At 34.0% G+C, this 15074-nt stretch overlaps 1 protein-coding gene across 4 annotated transcripts in view; it reads right to left on the reverse strand.

The window, feature by feature from the left end:
• Positions 1 to 15074, reverse strand: part of SLCO4C1 (solute carrier organic anion transporter family member 4C1) — a 71443-nt gene that overhangs the window by 17256 nt on the left and 39113 nt on the right. For all 4 annotated transcript variants that reach the window (XR_014239524.1, XM_082376710.1, XM_082376712.1 and 1 more), the window contains exons 3-6: positions 8889 to 9071; positions 2807 to 2903; positions 1151 to 1272; positions 78 to 190 (exon numbers count right to left, since the gene is read on the reverse strand). Coding sequence is in view for 3 of the 4 variants with exons in the window: in XM_082376710.1 (XP_082232836.1) it covers positions 78 to 190; positions 1151 to 1272; positions 2807 to 2903; positions 8889 to 9071 (515 nt within the window). In the remaining variant the exon portion in view is untranslated. The remainder of the gene's footprint in view (positions 1 to 77; positions 191 to 1150; positions 1273 to 2806; positions 2904 to 8888; positions 9072 to 15074) is intronic.

A 15074-nucleotide genomic window follows, 5' to 3' on the forward strand; every position in this document is an offset into this window, starting at 1 on the left:
ATACATATATCTACATATATATGTGTGTATAGGGGGGTGTGTGTGTGTGTGTGTGTGTGTGTACAGTGTTATTTTACCTTTAGAGCAGCTGGAAAATCTTTAAAACTTTGTCCAAAATTCCCATCTGTATGTTGTAAAGAATTACTCTGATGAATCTGGGAAGTTTTTCCATCTTGAATTTCTGCTGTACCTAAAAAAATAGTAAATTTACCCGCTCTATCTTCTTGCTTTCTAATGATTCTTTCTCATCCTTTATGCATTAAACAAAGAATGTTTAAAGCTTTTCTCTTCTACTCTAATTCTAACATGTTTTTTAGATGAAATAATATTTACTACCTATTATCATGTCTTTAATTTTTAATAATAGTACCATGAATAAATCTGAGAAAACAGTCAATACATAGACTCATAAGTTGGATGGCCCAGGGTAGAAAGAAATCAACGAGTCCATCTACTTCTACTCTGCCTACTTTTCTTCTGCCCATTTCCAGAAGTTAATCATCTATCCTGTTACATCTATTCTGTTACATATAACAGAAACAACTAAGTGCCTTCAGCCTGGAGAAAAATACTTCTATAGATATGTATATGAACCACATGATTATAAAGAAACAAAATCTCACAGAGAAAGGAATAGATATTCTTTTCTATTCATCTTTTCTTTTTGGACAGATTTTTAGTATTGAAATTTGGTGAAAATAAGTATACAAAAGCATGACCTTGGTGACAATTGAAAAAAAAGTACATGTACTATCATTAACAAATAATTAACATCAATAATTTAAAGCCAATTGGCTCTTGAAGTTACTAACTGAATACAAACTAATAGTTTAAAAGATATTATATCTCACATAAACATAAAGCAAGATTCCAGATAACACATAAGATACAAATTTAGTATTTAATAAAGAGGTGACTATGTACAGTTTATTGGATATTAAATGAAAATAAAGAAAAAACATGAATATTAAGATTGTTACCCAATATTTCCTAAAATAAAGACAGATATTCAAAAGTTTGCATAGGCAGACAACTGAGATTCTATTAAAAAAAATAGTGAATTTTCTAGGGTTCTTAGTAATCATGTAGAAAGCAATACTTGGCCTAGAATTGGAATAAAACTCCCTGGTTTTAAAGAAAATATTTTTACCTGGTAAGTGTTTTGGAAAGCAAGAAAAAGGTATTATCAAAGACCAGGCAAAGATCCAAGACATAAGAAATCCAATCCACCATGCCCCCAGCCATCGCGGATCATCCTCAGCGATATCAATGCTGTATGACAGAAAAACAAGAGGTAAAAGTCAACTCTATCTTGTTAATTAAAACTCAGTCACGATAATTATATAATTTATAATTCAAATGCATATATAGAGAAATATTATTATATTATCCAAAATTTCAAGTGGAGCCATTTTGAAGAATCACAATGGATAGCAGGCATAAATGAGATCTCTAAGAATAATGATTTACAAAGTATTCCACATGGCAAATACAACACAAGTTTTAAATATTTAATAGTAAATATATGTATGTTGACTATTTGAAAGCATGCATGGAATTTCTGAACATTCTTTATCTAACTTTGGCTACATTTTTCTTCTCTGAATATTATAATATTTAGTATATGTATAGAATACTAAATACACCTCACAGCAAATCACTGATTTTTGTTAAAAGCCCATACACTATGCCCCAATTGTGGCATTCATTTGAATGTAAAATTCTTCTGAAAGTGATAATATATTAACAGTTTGTTATAATGGTTGTCATATTTTTATATCAACAGGCTCTTCCCCAAAACACATCATTTCTACAACTCATTTCACTCCACTGAAATTAAAACCCAGCTTTCTGCTGAAGGGCTTTCTCTGTACACCTTTTTATATAGTCTCTAAAAGATTAACCTAGGGCTACAAACATCAGTATCTTTGTATTGTACCACCTTCTGAAATTTTTTATTAACCTATAGTCTCTAAAAGATTAACCTAGTCTCTAAAAGATTAACCTAGGACTAACAGCTAAAGAACAAATCACGTACTGTGACCACATTTTCTTATTCATTGCTCACAGTCATGCAAAGGACTGTGTAGTTACAGTAAAATGAGAAAGTATGGCCTCAGCAAAGGCCACTAACTTCTCTATTCAGGAAAAGGAGAAGGTAACTAAGTGGGTAAGAAGGGGGTTTTGGAGTCAAAAAGATCTACTTCATTTCATGCCTTGGCCACTTACCAAGTTCTGTGTATCAACTACCTTATAAGATTATTAAGAGGATTAAATAAAATGGCATGTAAAATAAAGTTACACACAAAACCTATGTTGTCTAGAACACAGTATGGGATAAATAAATATTACCTATTATTATCCTCCAGTGTTAAAGCTGAACAATTGTGATCTCTATGATATTATCAGCGCTACTATAGCACTTAGTCTGAGAATCATAAACTCTTGAGACTCTTCAGGCTATCTACCTACAGCTAAATATACTGAAAGCACACCTAATTTTAATTAAACTATTATTTTTGAACAATGCACAGGGTACTGGTTATGTATTTTGAAAAATTTCACCATCTAACTATTAAGCATCCTTATTTGTGAATAAATACACTATACCAAGAGATGGTGTGGCATTAATTTGTGAAGCAATGCAGCCAAAACAGTACATAAAAATTGTGTGTGTATTCAGTTTTGTTTCCTGAAAAATCCTTCATGATATTCTGAAGAAATACTATAAAAATATTCCATCTATGGTACTAACATGATTAAAATAATATAAATCTAAATAAAAGAAAAATAGATATTGCCTTGCCTTTGTCCCAAATCAACATCAATGTACATGGCTAGCAACTGTCCTCCCAACACATAGCCAAGAGCAGGGCCTAAAATTGACATGGAATAGCCAATTCCTAGAAAAAGAACAAAGACAATGAAAATGGTCATCTGTGCAACTTTGCTTTGAATGTCTGACAAGTGAAGAAAGAGAAATATTTTACTATAGAAGAACAAAATGATTAGAATTATATGAAAATTACACATATTTTAACTAAAAAATGCCATTTGAGTGGTATCACTTGTCAAGGAGCTTAAAATACATAATTCAAGGTCAAATTTTTTAGACTACAATAATGATGGCAACAAATCCAATAATTATAAATTTATGAAAGTTATATCATGTTAACTCACAGCAGGGGTAGTTCATCTACTATTACCCTTTGTGAACAGTGATAGTAATTACCGGCTACAATTCTTACAGAAGAAAACAAAGTGAAATGAGAAGCCTTTTATACTCTGTACACATTCCAAAAGCATTCTTTATGCTTTAAGCTGATTTAAAACCTGGATCTGGTTCATTAGTCTGTTTCTAAAAGTAAACCATTAAACTCCTTCTCTTAGTGAATCTCCCATTTTAACTTGCAACAGAATTAAACTGACCTTATTTCTCCGATATTTAAAACTTTGTCATATATAACTTTTTACTTTTTGTTAAAAAACTATGCATGCATCAGTATCTTCATATACTACCACCTTCTGAATTTTTTTATTAATTACTGAGATTCTCATTCTCATACACAAAAGAAAAGGAATATACCATACACAAAGTGAAGCATACATCAATGGTAAAAATGACTTATGTACTAGATCAAGGCTCCAAAGTACAGGTCATTCAAGATGATCTGAAAACATATAAGAACTTTTATTTATCTATCAACTACCCTAATTTATATTATAACTATATTTTTAAATGTAAAAAATGTATTGGTAGAAAATTTTAAGTATATAATTTATAAATAAATAAGTGTATATATATATATATATATATATATATATATATATATATATATGATTCATGCTCAAAAAATTTTATGGCTAAAAGTACATGATTAAAAATGCTGGAAATCAATGATTCCCAAATTATCTTTGGTATAGATCTTTTTATAAATTATTTCCAAAACGGTTTAGACTGATACATTTATAAGGATACCTTATAAGTTTTGTGGAAGTATAAAATTGCTATAGGGCTTCCCTGGTGGCACAGTGGTTAAGAATCTGCCTGCCAGTGCAGGGGACACGGGTTCGGGCCCTGGGCCGGGAAGATCCCACATGCCGTGGAGCAACTGGGCCTGTGCACCACAACTGCTGAGCTTGCGCTCTAGAGCCTGTGGGCCACAACTACTGAAGCCCGCGCGCCTAGAGCCCGTGCTCCGCAACAAGGGAGGCCACCACAACGAGAAGCCTGAGCACCACAATGAGGAGTGGCCCCCGCTTGCCGCAACTAGAGAAAGCCCGCGAGCAGCAACGAAGACCCAACACAGCCAGAATAAATAAATAAATAGATCTATTAAAAAAAATTGCTATAAAAGTTTCTAAAAGTTTATTTTCACTTTTTGACGTTCTTCATGTTGGCACGGATCTATGCAATTCACACTGAATAGCACTATCTACATCTCCTGCTTTCTCAGTCCTCAGCAATTACTCCTCGGTTAACAATAAAGAATGCTTTGCATATGTTCACAAATATGTTCATAAAAGAAATATATCAAGAAAGCAAAGAATTTAAAGTTTTCAGTTGATGAAAGGTGAATTTGCTATGACCCCAAAATTAAAAATTGTGGTAATGGTGGATGGACTATGGTAGACTAGTATTTCCAACCAAACTGCCCACTAAGAAAAACTTTTAAAAACTGTAAAAATTATTTTTAAATATAAGGCAGATAAAAATAGTGAAGGACCACTGTTTCACGATTCTTAAGAAGAGAGAGATTTAACAAAAATTGGGACTGATTTTTTTTCCTGGGTATGGTGGCTAATTCTATAAGAGGCACAGGGAGGGTAAACTGTCCTTTGCTAGTCTCTAGGAAGTAGGGAAACAAAAGTTGCAGTTTAGGGAGTAGAGCTTATAAACTTCCCCTGTCCTACATTCTAAGTTGGCACCTACGAGGCTATACTCTAAAAGCAAGGATGAGTTAGAAGTAGACTGGCTCACAGAGTAAGTGCAGTTTAGCTTCAAATAAACTCAGTCCCTGAAATTAGATAAAGGGCATCCCAGATTGTAGTGTTCCCATGTACGACAGAGGTTGGAAAGTTATTAAAAGACACACAGAGTGATTCTGAAAAAAAATTCTAGAACTATAAAATACATTTGTCACAATAAAAATGAAATGGATCCACAGCAGATTACTCAGAACTGAACTGAGTATTAACTAAACTGGAAAATATATTATTAAGTCAGTAAATATTTATCAAAAAGCACAGAAAAAATACAGAAAAGATAGTAAAGGAGAAAGAATACATTAAAAAAACAAAACAAAATCCACAAAGGCCTACCATACATGTAATTGGAGTAACTGGAGTCCCAAGAGAGGAGACAATAGGGCAGAAGTTATATTAATAATCATAGGAAATATTCCAAAACCAATGAAAAATATCAAGCAATATATTCGTGAAGTCATATAAGTTCAAAACAGATGAAATAAATGGAATCTTGCACCTATACACTCAGAGTAAATAAAACAAATGAAAATCAAATATAAGAAAAGAATCTTAAAAATGGTAAACATACATAAGAAACAGTGGAAGTGAATACAGTAGCATAGCACTTTTAAAGTGCTGAAAGAAAATTAATGGCCAACTAATTATTCCCAGTGAAAATATTCATCAGGGAAAAGGGTAAAAAAAAAAAAACTAGATGAAAAACTAAGAGAATTCATCACAAGCAGACTGTTCCAGTAAATTAACTCAAGACTGTTCTTCAAGTTAAAGGAAAATGATCCCAGACTGAAACTCAGAGTAGCAAAGGAAAGAAGAGCAATAAAAAAAGGTAAACATGTTTATAAGAGTGGATCAATATTTTTAAATAAAACAGTAATACTTATTTCAGGAATTTAAATATAGAAGGGATTACAGTACACAGAAATAACTGAATAAATGTTGGGAACGGAATAAATTTAAAGGGTTGTTTTTTGTTTTTTTATTTTTTTAATGCTATTCTTGTCTGCTTACATTCTTTTTATTTATGTATGTATGTATGGCTGTGTTGGGTCTTCGTTTCTGTGCGAGGGCTCTCTCCAGTTGTGGAGAGCGGGGGCCACTCCTCATCGCGGTGCGCGGGCCTCTCACTATCGGGGCCTCTCGTTGCCGAGCACAGGCTCCAGACGCGCAGGCTCAGTGATTGTGACTCACGGGCCAAGTTGCTCCGCGGCATGTGGGATCCTCCCAGACCAGGGCTCGAACCCGCGTCCCCTGCATTGGCAGGCAGATTCTCAACCACTGCGCCACCAGGGAAGCCCCTATTTAAAGGGTTTTAAGACCTATGTGATGATTAGGAATGTGGTAAAAGTATCAATTAACATTAGAATTTCATGAAATCAAGTTTGCATATAAGGTAATTAGCAGATGAACAGTAAAAGAGCATATACCTAGGAAATTAATGGAGGGGAGAAATGAAATAATAAATATTAAATTATCAAAAAGAAAGAAAAAAAGGGCAAGAAATAAGAGTGTAGAGCAGATAGGAAGCACATATTAAGATGAAAGATTTAAACACAAAATAACATTAAATGAAATTAAAAGTTCAATTAAAGGACAAAAATTGTAAACCCCAAAAAAGCATTTAAAGAGGAAAAGGTTGTGAGGCTAGAGATGCTGTGTAACCACTTTTTTCCTTCATTCTAATAGGTAGCAAATTTTGACTGTTTTCATTTTGCCCATTTTTGCCTTGTTACATAAAATTGTTTCACACAGAGGAAGGCATGCTACCAGTAATATATACTATTTTAAAAGAAAGAAAAAGGGAGGAAGATTTTGGAAATGGGGAAATGTATACAAATATAAAAAGCATACGAAAGGATTTCAATCAACAAAACCTAATTACCCAATGAAAAGTATCAGTTATCTGAAATTGAAAAAAATTAAAATGAGGTTCCCAGTTTTGTTACTTTTTGGTTTTTTCCTTTACTCTCAAAAATTACCATTCAATGAATTCCTACAGTACAAGAAAGAGATAAGGTAGCAGGCCTTGTGGCTGCTATCTTTAGAAAGACCTGCTTGCAAGTTTGGCTCTCGTCTGGCATCTGGGATCTTAAATGTCCAGAGGGATGCCACAGTTCCCTAACTAATAAAGGTGGCTCACTGTGCTCAAACTGTTTGTATAAACAATGTGGTTTTGTTGAACACTTGTATTCCTTCTGAGAGTCTAGAAATTTTCTATGTGCAAGGCAGAGGGTTCCTACGTGATCAACTACCAATAAAATCCTTGGGCGTTGAATCTCTAATGAACTTAGCTGGTAGAAAACATTTCATACATGTTGTCACAGCTCCTGGCTGGAGGAATTAATTTCAATCCGTAGGGCTCCATGAGGAGGGAGTGGACTCTTGTGAGCTTGCAGCTGGTTGTCTCTACTTCACCTCATATACCTTTTCCCTCTGCTGATTTTGCTTTGTATCTTTCTGCTGTGATAAATCATAGCCCTGAGAACTGTCAAGTCCTAGAGAATTTCAAATCTGGGATGGTCTCGTGGGCCTTCACCCCACCCTCCCATGCTTAAATAATTTTTGAATAACTTCATATTTTGTGTGTTACTAAAATATAAAGATTGAAATTGTTTTATGAGAAGTACTGATTAGAAGAGGACCTCAGAAAGAAAATCTGTGAACTGGGAAGAGTGAAAAGCATCACTAGTAGCTAACTGAAATAAAAGCACTGTTAAGTTAGTAAATGGAGAAGTTGTACAGATCAGCCAGAACGTGTAAAGAGAGAGCATCAGATCTTGCGGAGAGACCAAAGCAAAGCAAGTAGAGAAAACAGGTAGAAGTGTGGTGGTTTCCATATTAGAGATGAGCCTAAGAGATTAGTACCCTCTATCAGGGTTGCATTGAACACATTTGACTTCCAGTGACTACGGCAATAGGTCTTTGTTATAGACTGAAAGTTTGTGTCATCCCAAAATTCATATGTTGAAACCTAATTCCCAATGTAATTGTATTTGGAGGTGGGGCCTTTGGGAAGTGATTAGGTCATAAGAGTGGAGCCCTCAAAAAGGGATTAGTGTGCCCTTAAAAGAAGGCCCCAGAGAGCTCCCTTGTCCCTTCTGCCACAGCTAAAAGTCAGCTGTCTATGAACCAAGAAATGGGCCCTTACCAGATACTAAATCTATGGGCACCCTGATCTTGTATTTCTCAGCCTCCAGGATTGTGACAAATAAATTTCTCTTGCTTGGAAGCCAAACAGTCTATGGTATGCTGTTATAGTAGTCCAAATGGACTAAGTCCCCTACATTAGAATAATAGACTGATAAAGTGAAAATGCATGTGCAAATAAATTACACATTAATTTGGATGTAGGGCCATGCATGGTCTAGTTAACTCTACCAGGAACTTCAGGGATGGAATTTAAGAGAAACTTGTACTGCTAAGAATTAGTTCACAAAGGAAACAAATTGAGTCATACATAAAAAGCATTAATCTGAAATGGAGAACTCCACAGGAGTTTCTGAGTACCATTGTGTGGTTTCTTTTGTTGACTCTAGTCAAGTCCATGTAGGATGAAGTAAGTCAGTAGAACAGCAGAGCTCTATCCCCACACCTGTGTAAATTAGCCTGGGGTACATTCCAGCAATCTAGACAGCCTACTGCTTGGATGGCACTTCCAGGAAGGCTGGCATGCCCCCCACAGGAAACAGAGCAGGATGTCAATAAAAATCATAACCGCATTCAACTGAAGGATATGATACATCAGCATATAATTAAACAAAAAAAGTAATATTGCATTTATCAAATGTAAATACCTATGAAATCACAACTTCTTAATAAGTGTATGTTACGCTTTACTTATAAATTAAACAAGCAGTAAGATAAAATGACACCGAGACATTTACATTAGAAAGCAAACTTACCTATATAGAGAGAAGATTTGTGGGTGGGCACAGAATCATCAATAAAGGCTGTTCCTAGGGTATAAAGAGGAGTTCCTCCTGTTCCCAGCAATAGTTGTCCCAAAATAAAGACATACAAGTAGTAGAAAAGTGAAGAACTTGAAGCAGTACAACTGGTTTTATTCTTTGGTGTTAAGCATGTATCTTTAGGGGAAAAAAAAATTGTGAATTTATCAAAATTTTACCTAATAATTTAAATATCTTACAAATTATACTTGCCTAACATAACCTTCCTTATTTCTTCCGATCACTTCACTTTGATTATACTTAAAATATTTTTAAATACATACATTATTAAAGAAAATTTATGAAACATTACATCAAAATTTAGAAAATACAGAACAAAACTGAGAAACATCACTTAAGAACCAAAAAATATATTTAGAAGTTATGTGTACTTCTTTTTTACAGGTCAAACTATTTTATTACATTTATATTTCGAAGCAATCTTTGGGCCTATAGGATGTTTTTTTGAATATTTTAAAAGGAAAAATTATCTTTTTTTTTTCTTTTTTTCCTTTTATTGAAGTATAGATTTACAATGTTGTGTTAGTTTCTGGTGTTTAGCAAAGTGACTCAGTTATACATATATATACATATTCTTTTTCATATTCTTTTCCATTATGGTTTATTACAGGATATTGAATGTATTTAGTTCCCTGTGCTATACAGTAGGACCTTTTTGTTTATCTATTTTTATATAGATTGTATCTGCTAATCCCAAACTCTCAATTTATCCCTCCCCCACCTATTTTCCCTAAGGGGGGTAACCCTAAGTTTGTTTTCTATGTCTGTGAGTCTGTTTCTGTTTTATAAATAAGTTCATTTGTATTGTATTTTAGGTTCCACATATAAATGATATCATATGGTGTTTATCTTTCTCGCTCTGGCTTACTGCACTTACTATGATAATCTCTAGGTCCATCCATGTTACTGCAAATGGCATTATTTCATTATTTTTTATGGCTGAGTAGTATTCCATTTTATGTATGGAGTCTTCTTTATCCATTCGTCCATCAATGTACATTTAGGTTGCTTCCATGTCTTGGCTATTGTAAATAGTGCTGCTATTAACATTGGGGTACATGTATCTTTTCAAATTAGAGTTTTCTCTGAATATATGCCCATGACTGGGACTGCTAGATCATGTGGTAACTCTGTTTTTAGTTTTTTAAGGAACCATCATACTGTTTCCACAGTGGCTGCACCAATTTACATTCCCACCAACAGTGTAGGAGGGTTCCCTTTTCTCCACACCCTCTCCAGCACTTGATATTTGTAGATTTTTAAATGATGGCCATTTTAACCAGTGTGAGGTGATACCTCATTGTAGTTTTGATTTGCATTACTCTAATAATTAGTGATATGGAGCATCTTTTCATAAACCTATTGACCATGTGTATGTCTTCTTTGGAGAAATGTGTATTTAGGTCTTCTGCCCATTTTCTGATTGGGTTGTTTTTTCTGTTATTGAGTTGTATGAGCTGTTCGTATATTTTGGAAATTAAGCCCTTGTTGGTCACATCATTTGCAAATATTTTCTCCCAGTCTGTAAGTTGTCTTTTTGTTTTCTTTATGGTTTCCTTTGCTGTGCAAAAGCTTATACGTTTGATTAGGTCCCATTTGTTTATTTCTGCTTTTATTTCTGTTGCCTTGGGAGACTGACCTAAGAAAACATTGCTACAATTTATGTTAGGGAATGTTTTGTCTATGTTCTCTTCTAGGAGTTTTATGGTGTCATGTCTCGTATTTAAGTCTTTAAGCCATTCTGAGTTTATTTTTGTGTATGGTGTGAGGGAGTGTTCTAACTTCATTTATTTACATGTGGCTGTCCAGCTTTCCCAACACCACTTGCCGAAGAGACTCTTTTTCCCATTGTATATTCTTGCCTCCTTTGTCAAAGATTAATTGACCGTAGGTGTGTGGGTTTTTTCCTGGCGTCTCCATTCTGTTCCATTGATCCATGTCTGTTTTTGTGCCAATACAACACTGTTTTCATTACTGTAGCTTTGTAGTATTGTCTGAAGTCTGTGAGGGTTATGCCTCCAGCTTTGTTCTTTTTCCTCAGAATTGCTTTGACAATTCTGGGTCTTTCATGGTTCCATATGAATTTTAGTATTATTTGTTCTAGTTCTGTGAAAAATATCATGCGTAATTTGATAGGGATTGCATTAAATCTATAGACTGCTCTGTGTAATATGGCCACTTTAACAATATTAATTCTTCCAATCCAAGAGCATGGGATATCTTTCCATTTCTTTAAATTATCTTCAGTTTTCTTTATCAATGTGTCATAGTTCTCAGCATATAAGTCTTTCACCTCCTTGGTCAGGTTTATTCCTAAGTATTATATTTTTTTTAATGCAATTTTAAAAGGGATTGTCTTTTTACTTTCCATTTCTGATATTTTATTGTTAGTGTAAAGAAATGCAACAGATTTCTGTATGTTAAACTTGTATCTTGTTACCTTGCTGAATTCTTTTACCAGTTCTAGAAGTTTTTGTGTGGAGTCTTTAGGGTTTTCTATATATCATATCATGTCATCTGCATATAATGATAATTTTACCTCTTCCTTTCCAATTTAGATACCTGAAAAATGGTTATCTTTAGGATTTGATTAAAATCTTTTTAAAAAATCACATTCAAAGCCTGGGTATTAAAGTAAATCCATATTTCCTAAACTCATCATATAATATTAATGAACTAAGAGATTTGTTAAAAATATATTTCCAACCCTCTCCCTTTGAATCTGGTGTAGTATCCAGGAATTTTCATTTTAACAATGGCCTCAGCTAATTCTATTTTCATTTCCTTGATATCAGATCAAGATTTATTATTTCCTGATTGATGAGACATAAGGCCCCTAAAGCACCAATCCTGAATATTCTTTAACTGGTTCACTGTCATCAAATTTTCAGATGCAAATTCTATGCATAAAAATATATTTTTAAAATTTTGTATTTAAAATATACTCTAGGGCTTCCCTGGTGGCGCAGTGGTTGAGAATCTGCCTGCCAGTGCAGAGGACACGGGTTTGAGCCCTGGTCTGGGAAGATCCCACATGCCGCGGAGCAACTGGGCCCGTGAACCACAATTACTGAGCCTGCGCGTCTGTAACCTGTGCTCCGCAACAAGAGAGGCTGCGATAGTGAGGCCCGCGCACCGCGATGAAGAGTGGCCCCCACTTGTCGCAACTAGAGAAAGCCCTGGCACAGAAGCGAAAACCCAACACAGCCAAAAATAAATAAATAAATAAAATATACTCTATAATACTGTATATATTCATGTTATAAGAGGTTGATGGATATTTTGGCAGATAATTTATTTATATTTGTAACTGGGCTAGGTCTGCATTATTTGTGATATTTCCCTGGTCATGTCAAACATTTGAATTATAATTCTTGGTTTCAATATTCACTTTCCTGGAGGTAGTAGATTAGACTAACAATCTCTTATTATTTGCTTTGTTATTTGCAAATTGTTCATTTTGCAAAATTGAACATACGTACATGCATTATTGGTTTACTATTTTTCTCCTATTTCCTTTTTATAATAGGTAAATTGCCTTTAGGAAAATATCTTTCTGTAGTAATCTGGTAGACCTTTAGATTATAAGAGTATTCTGCGGGGTTTTGGTGTTTTTTTGTTTTTCCCAGAGGAAGTAATCAATGGGTTTCAGCCTTCTTGTTTAAATAAATTTTAAATAAAACAGAAGAATACCAAGAAAAAATCCAAGCTCTCCCTTACCTCTGACTGCCTCTATTTACGCTCTGCCATGTCACTAAGATGAAGGCAATAACCCCTGTTAACAGTTCCTTTGATCATTTTTCAGACATTTTCTCACACATTCACATGTTTTATATCCATTTACATTTTTACATATGTATGATCATACTAAACATACTATCCTTATATTCAACAACTTCCAGTTTTCACTTCTTATGTCCTAGAAATCCTTGATGTTGGAACTTAAAGCTGTATTTAAATTTCTTTGTTGGCACTGTTATAATATTCCACAGCATAAATGTGATTTATTTACCAAGTCCACAACTTCTTTTTTTTTTTTAAGTTTGCTTGTATGCTTTTTTTTTTTAACATCTTTATTGGAGTATAATTGCTTTACAGTGTTGTGTTAGTTTCTGCTGTATCACAAAGTGAATCAGCTATATGCATACATATATCCCCATATCCCCTCCCTCGTGCATCTCCCTCCCAACTTCTATTTAATAATTAATAATATATATTATTAATATTATATTATACATACATTTAGGTCAAAACAATGTTGTGATGAATATTTTTAAAATTTATCTTGGCATATTTGTGCAAGCCTATTGTAGGACACGTTCCAAAAAGCGGAACTACCGGGTCAACGTGTATAAATATTTATATTTGATTTGCCAAGTTGCCATAACAAAGAGTTATAAATATATGCATTCCCATTAGCAATGCAGTAACACTCTTGAAAAAATCTTCAGTGAACTTAAGCATTTTTCTATATGTTTATTAGCCACCTGCATGTTTTTCTGTGAACTAACTTCTCAAATTTACTTCAGAGCTTCTGAGTTTGATATCTGACTAATAAAAGTCTTCCCTTTCTCCATGATTACATATAAATTTATTTATGTTGGGTTTTATCCTAGCATTTTTACTACTTTATTTTTTAACTCATATGTAATATATTTTAGTGGGAAAAGACAGGGATTACAGCATTGTGTTGGATTAACCAAAGAGTACATAGTTTGTTAGATTTCCTATGTATGGGTTTATTTCTCGATAATCAGTTTCATGTCACGGATCTTTGCAGTCCCTCTCCACAGATCTGTTTTAAGTACTTCAGCTGTCTAAGGTTTGTGTGTATCAATATTTCAGCCCGGCTGTATCCCATTTTACAGTACTACATGAAAGGCTCTGTAACAGTTAACAGATTTTATTTTATCATTTTTCCCAAATAAACAAGGCCTAAGATCTACTTATGAAAACTACTGTATCCAATATATTACTCTCTCTGCATTACTTCTGAATAATTTCCTTCTTTTACTTTTCCTAGAATTGATAAAAATTGATAATGAGATGTCAAGCCACAGAAAGGCATGGATGTATCTTAAATATTTATTGCTAAGTGAAAGAATCCAGTCCACAAAGGATACATACTTTATAATTCCAAATATATGACAAGCTGGAAAAGTAAAACCATAGCAATAGTTGCCAAGGGAAGAAGGGAGGGAGGGTTGAACAGATGAAGCACCACAGGATTTCTTTTAGGGTAGTGAACTATTCTATATGACGGTTTGATTGTGGATATACGACACTAGTCATATATTTGACTAGTATTTGTCAAAATACATTGAACTTTATAGTACTTTAAAGAGTGAACTTTACACAAATTTTTAAAAATCATTTAAGAGGCCAAAAGTTTCCAGGAGGAAAGGCAGAATGTGACAAAAGGATCTAACTGTAACACAAATGTATGAAACAACCTCACTAAGGAGAGTGGGGGTAAGGGTGCTGACCTAAGTAACTTTGGAATGAGTGGAGTCTGCAAGACTAAAGGCAAAAGTAACTATATATAATCACTGTATTCTAGATGATAAAGTTATTTCCCATTCCACAATTAAAGAAACCAGGGCCCACTGGAGAAATAGCTGATTTTAGGACTTGAGCAGGAAATATATAGGATGAGCCTGCAGCACCTCAGAGTGCAAGAAAATAAAGAAAACAAACAAAAATATCTGCAATGATGGAGGTATGTCAATGGTACACAGGAGCCAACCAAAAAAACTCCAGGTAGACAAAGCTGGAATAATTTGAGCAACAAAATGAAGTTACATTGGATTATAATCTAATGTAAAATATAAATCCATGCAGCCACACTGAAAAAAAATAATTGAATAAATAAATAAATATGGAAGAAGAGACAAATGTCTAATGCAGAATAAGTCCAAGTAATTTATGTAGATACTGCATCCTCAAAAGAGATGGCACATAACACTCCATTTCTGAAATGTTGGGTGCACATAGTGACTTTCTTCCAAATCATATAGTATAGAAAGTAGGAAAAGAGTTACTTCACAATGGATTAACCTGAAAAATACTACCTGAGTCAGATGATCAAGGTTATCATCAAGAGTGATAAGTGATGTTGAT

This window comes from Balaenoptera borealis (genome assembly GCF_965194805.1).
Source record: "Balaenoptera borealis genome assembly, chromosome: 2".
Lineage (NCBI taxonomy): Eukaryota > Metazoa > Chordata > Mammalia > Artiodactyla > Balaenopteridae > Balaenoptera > Balaenoptera borealis.